The sequence below is a fragment of the Acartia tonsa genome, chromosome 4, assembly GCF_053477335.1.
Source record: "Acartia tonsa isolate MP-2025a chromosome 4, ASM5347733v1, whole genome shotgun sequence".
NCBI lineage: Eukaryota > Metazoa > Arthropoda > Copepoda > Calanoida > Acartiidae > Acartia > Acartia tonsa.
This window is the reverse complement of record NC_137263.1, coordinates 40,422,514-40,436,709: the sequence shown is the minus strand read 5'-3', so window position 1 is coordinate 40,436,709 and position 14,196 is coordinate 40,422,514. Positions and strand designations below refer to the sequence as shown.

The 14,196-nt window shown below is 33.8% G+C and overlaps 3 protein-coding genes across 3 annotated transcripts in view; 2 read left to right on the top strand and 1 right to left on the bottom strand.

Moving 5' to 3' along the window:
* The window catches only part of LOC145317199 (NADP-dependent alcohol dehydrogenase C 1-like), a 122,382-nt gene that overhangs the window by 5,577 nt on the left and 102,609 nt on the right, over positions 1-14,196 (top strand). The window lies entirely within an intron of this gene.
* The window catches only part of uzip (beta-pore-forming protein unzipped), a 265,056-nt gene that overhangs the window by 158,878 nt on the left and 91,982 nt on the right, over positions 1-14,196 (top strand). The gene's annotated exons all lie outside the window — the stretch shown is intronic.
* Positions 1,344-5,997, bottom strand: LOC145317196 (E3 ubiquitin-protein ligase SIAH1A-like). Its single transcript, XM_080158158.1, has 4 exons — positions 5,451-5,997; positions 3,754-3,933; positions 2,243-2,997; positions 1,344-1,690 (listed from the first exon to the last, which is right to left on the bottom strand). Exons 1-4 carry the CDS (start codon positions 5,694-5,696, stop codon positions 1,474-1,476), a joined length of 1,398 nt encoding a protein of 465 aa, XP_080014284.1. The 5' UTR covers positions 5,697-5,997; the 3' UTR covers positions 1,344-1,473.

The following is a 14,196-nucleotide window of genomic DNA, read 5'->3' as shown; positions in this document are numbered from 1 at the left end:
AGAAAAAATACAACACTTTTTGTCAAGTTATAAATACAGGTAGATCAATTACTGTGAGTGGAATATTGGTAATCTTGTATTTATAATTAATTTTAATTTTAAACTTCAAAATTTAATGCCTTCTGTAAAATTATGCCTTTGTGCAACATAATAATTATGCCTTGAATTATTTTTTTTATAACTTTGTTTTTTGTTAGGTGTTGCATGTACTAAAAGACAAAAAATAAAATAAAAAAAGCTTTATCATAACTTTTACCTCTCTTGTTCTCATTATTTTGTATCCAAATATGTTTATGTGTAAATTTTATCCTGTTATATAAGTTTTTCTTAATAAATAAGTAAAATTTTTCTTTCTTTAATTTTGTGAATTGCTGCTTCGTGGGTCAGGGAGGGAGGGAATATTTTATTGTGAATTACATTAGTACCCAAAGTTTTGTTTCAATTTTAATTGGTTGGTTCCAAACTTGTGTCAAAACTTTTCAATTAACATTTTGTTTATGTAGAGAAGGGATAATTTTGTTTATCGTTTTAATTATCATTGTGTCAACAATTCTAATTAGTGCGAATGTATCAAAGTTATTAAATTATATCAATGCGATAGACCAAATCCTATAAAACTATAGGCTAGATGTATAGGGTTAGGTTTGTGAAGAAATAGGAATCCCCAACTCCAGGCCAGAAAATTTATAGAATTTTGCCCAACATTTGTCTAACATATAAATCATAATTTAGCAGCAAACTAAAGTTGATTAAATCCTAGTAAAAAGCGTAACTTTTATTCATATATTTTTTTTATTTGTTAGTGCTGCTGTGTAACTCGATATTTCATAGTAAAACCAGCCATATAACCATCCCGTACATTAGATAAACCATAACTATTTTGTCAACAAAAAACTGCATAGCGTACATACTAAAAAATGACAAGTAATTCGAATTATTATTTTGGTAACTACATCATCGGTCCCCTTAAAAAGGAGAACACTTTAGAATGAAAGAGGACTGAGAGAATTTTTGGGGATAGTCACTTTCGTAACATCGCCCCATAAGGGGCGATTCGTCGTACTTTTAAAATGGCTTTTTATAGGTTATTTTAGGTTAGGTTATATTTGGTAAGGTGATTGCCCCAGAGGGTTAGGTAATTGACCCCGCAGGGTTACAGCCCCCCGTAGGGGCTAGAAATAGGAGAAAACCTACTGTGAAAAATACGAAGTTTCGCCGCATAAGATGCGATGTTACGAAAGGGACTAGACCCAAATTTTTTTTCAAGCAAGACAGTTCTTAAATAGATATATGAAGAGACACTATTTTTATGATTGTACGCTATTAAACAAGAAATTAGAATATTAAAAATTTCAAAAAATATATTTTGTCAAATACTATACTGCATATTTACATACAAAATTTTAATATTTACATAGTTACATCAAAAAAAATAAAATAAATGAAAAAAATAAACAAAAAACAAATAACAAATTACTTTTTATCAATAATTTCAATGCGATATTGTAGTTTAAAAGCTCTGTTATTATCCGTGCTGACCGCTAGTCTCTGGACAGCGCTGTCGGTCAGCAGCAGACAGGTCTGTTTCTCTCTGATCATGGATACAGGCTGGCACAGACTCACTGGGGTGGTGGTATAGCTCAGCTTCTCTCCGTCCACACTCTCAACGGTCAAGGTGTACAGAAAACGCCTAGAATAAATTGATTTTAAGCTTAAATATAACGAATAAGAGATGCCAAGGGAGTGCAGAAAATACAGGCTAATAATCCTATTTTATCAAGCAAAATGTGTGAAGCTAAAGATATCAATAACGACTGTGCCGATTAAGTTCTCGATTACAAAAAAAACTTTACATAGGTCCTGTGTTGGTTTTTAGATTATTCTATTTTAATGTTAGGAGAATTTAAAGTTTTTTTTTCAGCGTCTCTTTCCATACTGAGTCCCTAGAGGTTAGAGGCATTCGCGCTAGTTTCATAAAGTATTAAACAGCAAGACAAAAAATCACTCAATTACTCAAAATCTTTCTTTTCTGAGCTTTATATAAATTATAGAATCAAAAACAAAATAAAAAGTTTAATATTTTAGAAAATTCTGAGTAAAATTTACATAAGGTTTAGTTCGAATAAAATTAAAAAATAGAAAACTAAAATTCCTGTGTTTGACGTATAATAAAGTTAAAGGCAAAATTACTTTTTACGTATGAAAAGTCCCTATTGGAATATACATCAGAAAAAAATTATACCTAGCTTCAATCTGGTTACCGCCAATCCAGAGCCAAAAAAAGAAATATCCTTGGTGAGCGTCTACCTGCTCTATCACACGGCGGGAGATGACAAAAAAGAATGGAATATTTTCATACACCACAAACTGCGGGCCCCACCACCAGTTCTGTTGGTCCACCGATGAACCGGCGCTGCTGGAGCTCACCTGGACCCCGCTGCCACCTCTGGTGCTGTTTAAACAGTTGCTGCCCATGGTTATGGAGGATCTGAAGGACATGTTAGTGCCGGAATATAGGCGTAGGCTGGCAGACTCTACTGATAAATTATGCTGAGATTCCATATGCTGTAGGGTGTCCTTGATTAGAAATTGTGAGTTACAGGACAGCACAGGACAATGTCCAGGCGTGTACTCACAGGACCCTTCGTGTGTCTCACGATCACGCAGCGGCAAAACAACATCACAGCCTAGAATGTTATTCTTGCATTTTAGCGGCAACTGGCGGCTCAGCTCCTCAACAGCAAGCGGTCGCACGTTACTGAAAGCTGACCTGCACAGCGGGCAGGTAGTGCTGTGCTCATGACATTCGTCACAGGTCAGGTGACCGTTTGTACACTGCCAGATGCGGGGCGGACCATAGATCTGGTAGCACACTGGACATTCTAGAACCTTCTTGACTGAGTTCATCAGCTCCACTGCACCGGTTATCTCCTTCCTGGACAGGTTGGAGTGGGTGTCACCATTTTCCAGGTAAGTGCGACTATGTCTGGTTTTCTCCTTTAAAAATATAAATCAATTATAAATGTGGATTAATTATTTGCTATTAATGTTTGTCAAGGATAGAAAATAACAAATCTGTTATGTACATACACTGGCGGTTGTGCCCTAGCATCTTGGGAATTATATTCAAAGGAATATGGAAGGGAAGAAAAATAGCCATAAACAATAACAGGACTTACTCTTAAAAAATGAAATAGCCAAAAACCATCTCAGGACCTACAAGAAGCTTGACTTTAAAGGATAACCATATCGGTTAAGCGGTTAGCGAGATCCTTCGGTACAGACAAAAAAGATATCTATTATAGGATGACAAAGCTTTTGAAAAAATCACGCAACCTTGACAAATTTTGACAATAAATATAGAAAGTCTAGATCCAAATTATCCCTTAACTATACCAATAGAGATACAGCGTAAGTTTACAATTGACCAGAATGTATTTAAATTTTTGCACGAAAGTGCAACTAAAATTCTAGCTATAAACGGCTAATTCTAAGGGTAAAGCTTATACTGGGAATATTATATAATTAAAAATTTCGTTGCTTGGATTATTGGACTTAATCAATAATCATATGTTGCTAAATATATAATTATACATAAATCTTCATTTGCTTAACATTTCTTTTAAGTTGGACATTTGCTCATTTACCACATAGGTTAATAAATCTCGTGAGGGCAAAAAAAGAAGATAAAAATGAAAATTCTTTCCTTAAATTGAACTGCCATCTTTAGCAAAAACTGATGAAAACACTTACTTCTAATAATTGTAAAGCTCTTACAACTTGGTACTCTGGTTTAGAATACGTGGCAAGGGCGCGGATACACATGCGCAGTAGCGACCTCTGACGGTCACACATCTCGGGGAATTTGGTAGGGATGGTTTTCGGTGGCATCAAGGACAACAGCTGCAGGGAGCGGAATCCTCGCTCCATTATCTGAAACGTAAATGTATATAAATTATTAAGTTAATCAGATAAATTTTAATGTTTTTCTTCCACCCCCTATTATTATTTAAAAGCAAAGCTTTTTTATAATTAGGGTCGGTCCGTCCGTGTTAGATGTACATGTAGAACTGTCCTCTCGATTTAACAAAAACCTCGCTCCATTATCTGAAACGAAAATGCGTATAAATTATTAAGTTAATAAGATAAACTTTAATGTTTTTCTTCTACCCCCTATTATTATTTAAAAGCAAAGCTTTTTTATAATTAGGGTCGGTCCGTCCGTGTTAGATGTACATGTAGAACTGTCCTCTCGATTTAACAAAAACTAAGTGTTATAATTATTAACCCACCAAATAAAAAATTCTGAAAATTAAAGTGAAGAAGACAAAATTGCTGAGTAAGCAAAGTAAAAGTAATTTGTAAAAGCGAAGCTTTTCTATAATTAGGGTCGGTCCTGCCGTACGTCCGTTGGTCTCGGTTAGCTATTTTCTTTAATTTAGGTATGTCCTATCTATTTCATGATAATTAGAAAGCATAGCAAATCCTATGACAGTTTGGTACAATCTATAAAGCGTAGCAACTCTATAATAGTTACCACAAGAAGTCCGTACGTATATTTAAAACAAGCTAATTTGTTTACACTTTCACAACATTTTTGTAGGATTAGGATATGATTATTCTATTCGTCTAATTTTTGGAATATTGATTTATAGGACAACAAGGTAAAGTATTATAAGCGATGCAACTCATATCTTTAAAAAAAGGTATGTATTTTTACTGTATCCTATATTTACACAATTTAGCAACAAATTTATGTAAAATTTTGTTTAGACTTAGAAATCAATGTTCTGCTTATTACGTTTTGACACTTTACAAGAGTTAATATTACTTTGTCCTTCGTTCTGATTTCTTGAGCGTTGTCATCCTTAATCAAGAAAGATCGCAGAACCTTATTATTATTAAGAAGTTATTAACACGTTTAATAATTTATATTTGCTATTTTTGCAAATAGCAACAGTCAAAACGATGGCATTACTATATAACAAAATAAAAAACCATAAAAGCGATTCTCTGAATCGGTAGGACCACCTATTATTAACGCAGCAAAGTGTCAGAACTGAATAAACATAAAATAACTGAATAAACATAAAATAAATGTATAAAATTCGAAACAAAGTTGTAAGTTTGTTGAAATAAAAATTAATGTTTAAGGACATTCGGTAATATCCTCTTCGAAATTACAAAATCAGATTATATCACATAATAATTTGTAATAAAAAAGTAAAAATAAACATATTTAAAATGGACGTACGGCATTCTGGTGACAATTATAGAAATGCTAAGTTTTCTAAATCGTACATAACTACTACAAGAATCACCATGCAAAATTTGAAATGTATAGGACAATTCTACCATACATAAATTAACGTAAACTCCTATCAGTTCTAGACGTACGGACGGACCCTAATTATAAAAAAAGCTTCGCTTTTAAAACAGGAAAATGTTACCTGTCCTATCGACAATCTTGTAAGGCCATATGATAGACAATGCTCCACCAATCGTTGTGTCATTTCATGGCCAGGTTCAGTCGCCAAAGAAATTGGCGAAGCTGCCGTTGAACCGCCACCGAAAGCAGCTGGGCTGTCATCGATCGTTTGTGGCACCATCTGGCTGTAGAAAGTTTTGGATCCATCTGGAGCCGATAGTAAATCCAGCAAACCAGAAGTTATATCACACGTGGTCATACTTTTCATAATAAATTACAATATATTTTACAGTTTTATAGTTATATGTAATTTTATATTATCAATGTCACTTTAAAATTTATCTATGTACAAAAAGAAAGATGTGTGTTGTGTCATTCACGCCCTTATTATGATATGATAACTAAATATTGTCTGCTAGGTAGACTTAAACCAGTTTTATTCTGACCGCTCGCTCAATGGATTGTTGCCGAGTGAGTTTCATTTGTGAGCAATATTGGCGCTAACCATCTATTTGAATGTACACATATGTGTTAGGTTGGCTCGTTTTTAGGAATAGATAATTTTTTACAGAGTAGACTCAAAAAATATTTATGTATTTTTTAAATTTTTTTTTGTCATTATAGTATAAGAGCTAAGACAAAAAAAAACATGATATGTCATTTTAAAATTTTTTTTATGGGAAAGACCTAATCCTGCGGTGCGTATATATATCAGCGTAACCCAAACTCTTGTAATTTTGTATTTGATAATAAAAAGCTCAGATATAAGCCCGTTTTTATAAAATAAATTGACATCGGTTAGCAGCTTAGACACAAGTTAAGGGTGCTGTTAAAGGGAGTGTAACATAAAAATTTCTCATCTGATTATCAAATCTTAACATTTTCTAAGCATATTCACTACACTGATTAACCAAAAACGTCCTATTAACTAAAATATGCAGGAATCATGCCTTGATTTTATGGTAATTTGGGAGGGAAAAAGAAAAAAACAAGGAAAATCTGAACGTTTTTGTTTCTTATAATGTTTGTAGGGATATTTAACTTGTCATATATAGTTCAAACAATTTACTTACTGTTAAGGATTTATTTTATTATATAAAATTGCCAATTAGTTTTTTAAAATCGTAGTAATTAGGTAATAAAGTTCTATTTTAAATTCGTATTATTGACAAAAAAATACCTCACTGTCTACAAAGGGTTAAATCTCAGCAGTTTTTTAAAATAATGATATCCTTTTTTAAACTGTTTTTAACCTATTTTTAAAACGTATATAAAAAATATACTATGACACCAGTAGAATGAGACTGCAGAGCGGCAGAGCCTAAATTTGAATTAAGTCCCCAATAAACTTTTTTGGGGGGATTTAAATATTAATTTTTACTGTTGCCGTGATCATTTTGACCGAAGCAAAAGGCCTTTTTTTTATTTGGGTAAAATTCGTAGCTTTTAGAGTGTTTTGCTTCATAAATATTGTATTCTGGTATAGAGTAAAATTAGGCCTTATTATTTTACTATAAAAATTCACTAAAAAGTTAATTCTTTATAATATATCAACGAATTAACATTAACATGTTTGTGTTCTCTCACTTATTTTAAAAACATAAAAAATGGCTGTAAAGGGTTAAATGACAACAAATGTTTATGCAATACAACAAATTTATTGTTGTCACATATACAAATGTGTTATAAAATAAGATTATTCAAACTTTTTTTTAAAAATAATTTTAAAAAGTATGTATCTTTTATGTGTATGGTTTTCATTTTTTTCATTTTAAATAAATAAAAAATATTTAACTACATTGGAAATACGTCACTTTGTGAAAACACTCTTTTTTTGAATTGTAAAGAATTATATAAAACAAGACTTCTTATTGGTTAGATTTCAGAATTATCTGTTTTATTGTAAATGTTAGATTTTTCAATGAAATTAATTGTTTTGGAAAAAAAATTATTTCCAATGAACAGAGTAATGTTTTTTTTATTGTATCAATATACAGGGTGCGGCACAAAAATCCGGACTTTTTCTAATTTGTAAACAAATGAACATAAAATCGTCAATTTTAAAGATTTTATAGAATTTTAAAAACTGAGAGGCAAAATAGGTATATGACTATTAGATTATTCAATAAAATCGCCGACAGCCTCAATTACCGCCCCTACCCGCCCCCTGAACCGCCCGCAGGCCCTGGTCACCATGTCCCTGTACAAACTGATGAAGTTTTCCTTGATAGTGGCAATGAGGGAGGTCTTGATGGTATAGGCACGTCTGTTGGTACATGCTTCAAAGTAGCTCTGGGCCAAATAGTCTATGGATTAAGATCTGGGCTGCTGGGAGGCCACATTTCCTTGTGGACGTGAGTAACCACAGGATCCATATTCCCATCTTTCAGGCTACCCTTCGACACGGCGGCTCTTATTTGGGCCACAGTTGAGCTAGAACGACGTTTTATACCTTTTTGGAAATGGCATGAAGATTTAGCTACGGTTGTCAGCGCAACCCATAGTCTAAAACGAGATTCAAGGTTCCATATGGGACCCTGTAGACTAGGGTGGGTCGATTTTGGACATTTTTTTTCTGAGGCCAAAGCAGGGATCTGCACTCAATTTATATAGATATAATACACCTCTGGATGATTTAAAATTTATCCTAAGTCTTAAAACCGCTGACGACCAGACATTCAATTGTATAGCTATTTGTAAATGGGAGTCAAAAATTTGTTGAATCAGAACTATGGCTTCATGGTGCTCCCTGGAAATGCCTTGAGGAGCTGAGTCAGGAACTTTTGTCCGTTTAAAAAAATCTCGTTCCTAGCCTGAGAAAATCTAAAAAACCTCTACAAATTGGACAATTCTCAATAAACCTTAAAAATTTTTGATTTTTTAGTGATTTCTAAGGCTAGGAACGAGATATTTTGAAACGGACAAAAGTTCCTGATTCAGCTCCTCAAGGCCTTTCCAGGGAGCACCATGAAGCCATAGTTCTGTTTCAAAATTTTTTTTGAATGTCGTCTTTGCATACTAATAAGTAATGAATTATATTTTAAATTGGGCGTGTTCTACAACTCAATTTTTTAAAATTCTTTTTCGGTCAGAAATGTTTTTAAGGTTAATTTTATCTGTTGCATATCCCCGCTTTGTCTAATTCCGATATGAACCCACCCTACTGTAGACGAGAATCGTGAAATTTTCAAGATTTTTGGCGTTTTTGACATCTCACAATATGCCACGTGTCAATTTGTCGGAGTACCACGGGCAAGTCAACTTGAATAGAGAACTCTAGTAATTTCAAGTACCTAACTTATGTATCTAACAGTACCTTCAGCAAGTTTCATGAGCAACCTGCGCACTTTGAATTTGCTTAGTTGAACATATGCGCGGCCAGCTCAGAGTACACGTCCTACATCGTCCAAAGCTTTTTATGGGTAAAAAGCTTATTACCTAAGCTTTTCATAGTGGGGTCAATCGTCCTGATCGGTCAAGTAGTCTTGGCGCTATGGCCGTTTAAAAAAAGTCCGGATTTATGTGCCGCACCCTGTAAAGTGAATTATATAAAAATGTTCTGTAAGCCACAATATTACCCGAAGTAAAAAAAGAGCTTTTGCTTTGGTCAAAATGATTACAGCAACACTAAAAATTAATTTTTAAATCCCCCCAAAAAAGTTTATTGGGGACTTAATTCAAATTTGGGCTCTGCAGTCTGATTCTATAGGTGTCCTAGTATATTTTTGACCCCCCATTCAAAAATAGGTTAAAAACAGTTTAATGTGTTGGACATTAAATAGCCCACTTTGAAGAATTAGTTTACACTTTTATCAGACTGTTTATAAAGAAATATTGCACCTTTATTCTTTACAAATTTGTAATTAAAGGTGGGTGAGAGATGGTACATCTAAAGTACTAATAAAAAAAACCTGTTTATAGCTTTGTTATTTTATTTGGTTTTCAATAAAAAATATTGCTTATTTTATCAATTTCTAAGTAACTATACATTGGTGTAAAGCAAGGATTATGTTAATAGAGAACTATATCAAAAAGTTTAATTTTAGCTATAGAAGGAAAAAAAGACAATTAACTGCAGATTTATATGGTCCAGAAATTTTTTCCCCAATCTTGGACGTAATTAAAATCAGTGGAAAAAGCCGCTTTTTAAGGAAACGAGACAGTTTTGCCCTATCTTTGAGATTATGTGAATGAAATGATGTTAAGGTTTGATAATCTGATGAGAAATTTTTTCGTTTACAGTCCCTTTAAGTGTTTCATAGACCAAACTGAAGTAAATTTAACTGATCATGATAACCGATGTGTGATGTCATAACATAAGTTTAAGCTAAATCAATGTTCACATCAGTTAAAGTGATCGCGAATTTAATTTTTCAAAATGCATTTTCGTTTACCTTTTCGTATTTTTAAAGTAATTTTCAAAGTATAATGCCTTAAAAAATCAACTAAGTTAGAAAAAAATCAGTTTAAAATGCAAAGAGTATTTCCACATGAAAATAATGTTAAAATCTGTGCAAGAATTAAATTATGAAATAATAAGCTATTTCTTCGCTCACAGATAAAAACAAAAAAAACAATACTTAGGAAATATTTTTATAATACATCTCTAATAATATTTGTCTTCGAACTTTCTTTAAAATGTAATGAAAAAGTTTGGTTTATTTTGTAAAATTATTGACCGAATTTCGGTATGCTTGAGCTGGTATAAAGACAATAGAAAAAGTGTTTAAATCTATAGAAAAAATGATATTTAAGAATTAAATTGTTTAAAAAGTAAAAATGTATTATATTTGTGTGGTAATCAACACCCAAGTTTATGTATCCCTATCCCTGTTCACATTCCTATACTTCTCTGGCTGAGTCAGACCTCCACTTGTAACCGCCACCATACTCCATCCTGCTGTGTTGAGGGCTAGTTGATTGTTGCAGGCCAAAGAGTGAATACGCTTCCTCCCGTCTGCATTCGGTTAGATACAAGCCTATATGTCTAGGCTGGCGGTATCTATATTTCCCACGTGTTCAAGTACGTCGTTTCTTACCTAACTAAGAAACAGGACGTCCAAGCCTTTAATCGATATCATATTAAATCTATCCTATAATAATAATCCCATTAATCTACCTATTTCTAACCAGTTTTAATTGTTTAATAAATGTGTATTTTTTAGAAATACTTTGTTAGATTATTGATTATTAAATTGTATCGGAGCTACTCTATACTCGTATTCCAGTCTGTCTGTACATCCCCTCATACGTCATTTTGGCGCAGTCTTGTCTACCACTCATTTTTTGAGGGGGGAAGGTTTAGATAATTAGCGTACAGACAAAATTAAATTGTAAAGTAGCTTCGATTGCAAAGTGAAATTAATATTTTCCTGATAACTAAGTTTATTCACGGAAACGGCTTACAGTAACAATTTGTTACAGAATATTTATAATAATTATTTCGTGGCAAACTGCCAAATAAAGATAAAAAGGAACCCGCCTTTTATTTTCACACTAGTATTTAATTTCACACATTTCCATATTTTCTCCTTAAAACAGGAAGAAAGGGATATTCCCAAGTTCTTAAAAAGTTTCGTGGTAGACAAATCAGTGTTAACGAACACTACACTCCAGCACCATGACCGATAAGAAAGGTGAAACTGATAAAACCAAACCGCCGCCTCCGCCGGCTCCGGCCGTCTCTGGTACCTTGCAGCAGCAACAGCAGCAGCAGGCTGACCCGCTTTCCCCTGAAAAAATCAAAGATCTCATATCGGAAGCGTTAAATGATAAGTTAAACGAATATTCGTCACATTATAGAGATTTAATAAAACAAGAATCCGAGATTATGCAGCTCGAATTAGAAACAAAATGGGCAGGGTTTAAGGACACAGAATCACATCGCAGATTATTAGCCGACACCGACATTTTGGATCTAAAACGCAGAGTATCAAAACTCCCAGCGGACGGAAATCTTGGCCCATTGTTTGCGGAAAAAACGTTAAACGAAAGTCTTAACATGACTCATTTTAACACCATAGGTGATGATTCAATTAATGCCACTTTTTATGACCGGATATCGGTCCAGCAAAAGATAAACGTGGTTGAATGGGTCGCCAAGGATAGGATGACAGCCCCAGGTTGTATGGCCTATTCAATTGTAGGCTTTATAGGTCCGGCGGATAATGACAATTGGATGAATGTAAGAGAAACTTCTCTAACTGAATATGAAAAAACCTTGCTAGAAAGGATTCCCTTTATCCCTGATAGGATTAAGTCGTTGGAACCCCTCCGTAGACCTACAAGGTCTGCACCCAATGTAGCAACAAGACCCTCTACAAGAAATACGCCAAACACAGGCACAGCCGCAACGGCAACAACTAGCGCCGCCGACGATGACTTTATTAAAGAATGCTTTATTAAGGGACAAAAATGGGATTCCGATTTTGCGAGGGATGCCCCTAGGTGGGACGGTAGGGCTGACTTTGATAACTTCTTTTCTAATATGTGGAGGGTTGCAAAGACATACAGAATCTGTGACCCAATTCTTTTTAAGGATATTTTATACCAGCGAATTTATGACTCTAGAGGGGAACGATTAGGAGACTTAATTACGCCTGAAAGAAATCAGGCCTTATCTGCTTTAAGTTATTACCTGATGATTAGGAGGCTGGTCACTCCTTTCTCGGATCCAGAAGTAGCCTCTCAGTACTTCTACAACCTAAAACAGGAGACTAATCAACCCCTTGACACCTATTTTGAAAACAAACTTAGGGTGTTCAAACTCATGAATCCTGGCCTCATACCTAAAAAGAAGTGGAAAGAATTCTATCTTAACGTTAGCAAAAATCTGCTGTATACCAACCTTGCCATAGACATGGCCAATTATGTTGAGAGTATGCAATTTTTGGACGATTACAACGCTTACTTAAATAAACTTATTAATCTCGGACAGAGATACGTTAACTGGGATGGGTCTGGCCATATTAGCAAGGAAAACCTTTCGGCTTGCTATTCTCAAGCCATGGAAATGTTCCTACCTAAAAATTCTGCGGAAACGAAAAAACAACCCATAATCAGTATTATCGAAGATAATATCCCCACTAACACGGCAATGTATAAGGAAAACTTAACCGAAGAACCTGACGAGGTTCCTTCTTGGGTAGACCATGAGGATGATCCTATTGCTTGGGATCAAATCGAGGGCGTTATAGGAGCCTTTAATGGGAGGAGTAAAAATATTAAATGCTGGCATTGTAATATCCCTGGCCATGTAGTGCAGAATTGCAACAAAAAGAAAGCTGGGGAGCCCCCAAATCCTGAGTCCCGCTTTGGTAAAACACGGAGTAAATTCACGCCTAGAAAAGCTCCAAGTAATAGTAATAAAATACCTGAGCAGTATGCGCGTAAAACTATCAACCAAATGGATCAGGAAGCCAGCGAAGAATCTGAAATAGATAAATATGTACAAGCGATTGTTAAAAATCACGTCCACTAAATGTAAAAGTGGATTTATGCGATATTAATTGTCCCTATCCCAGAAAATAAAAATTTGCTGAATGAGTTTCATATTTTGATATGAAAGATAAACAAAATATCCCATGCCAAGCTAAGCTTGCAAATTCCTTAATATCAAATATCCCTTGCCAAGCAATGCTTTGGCGCGAAAAAATAAAACAAATTATTGTTATTAAGTCTGACTAAGCAACACAAAATAAACTCCTCCCCCCTCCTTTCCCTATCCAAATGTAGCTGATACAGGAAATTGGGAAAAAATGGGAAGTAACCTGAGGAGCATTTCACATGCACTTAATATTTCCATTTTTAAAAATCTAATAGTCTTTATCAAGAAGCTAATAAGTGAATACCTATTTTCTATTTAGTAGTATTTGTTTTTAATATCGCATGATCTATCTAAAATGTATATATCGTATATTTTGAATGTATATATATTAGAATCTAAAACATTCTAGTTCAATTTTTAACCGCTAGGGGAACTTAAGCGCATTATCTGTATATAAACAATGATTCTTGAGTTGAACCCTCAGTATCAATTTTATCTGAGAGTTGCTCACTCTTAGCCTCTGATTTTTGTAGCTGAAATATTTCAGCAATTATGTATAATAACTTATCCATATGGATAAATATTATTGCATTTTGTACAGTGACAATAATAGAACTATATTTAATTTATTATGTATCCGAAAGATGTCGCCTAGAATGCTACCGCGGTCCGTATAAGTAAATGATAAGATTAAGTAGGGGGGGGTCTATGGGTCTATGGAAAATCTGTATAAATACAAGCAAATTTTCAAATCTAATTCAGTTGTCCTTCAGTTCTTTGTTGTTATCATTTACTCATTTTTGAGCTGCAACCAAGCAGCATTTAAAAATTAAAATCCTTAATCACTTAAGATGTGATTAATAAAATCTTAAAACATTTTGATTAAATTATTTTCCGCTAGGATTACTAGCAGAATGAAATAAAGTTAGTTCTATTAGCTTCCGCTAGGATTACCAGTGGAATAAAAAGTCTATATAAAAGTGAATGCACATTATTAATCGAGGCCAGTTACTATCAAAGCAGTTACTACAAACCACATCCTATTTTTTTAAGCTGATTTCAGCATTAATTATACTCTAGTAAATATATATAAGCTTGTCCTACCCCATAGGTGGAAAAATTAAGTATAAATACTAACAATATCAGAATAATAAACCAGTCATCATTGACCCTCTTTATTATATTAACCATATCTAATAATTTTTGAGCTATAATTTAGCGC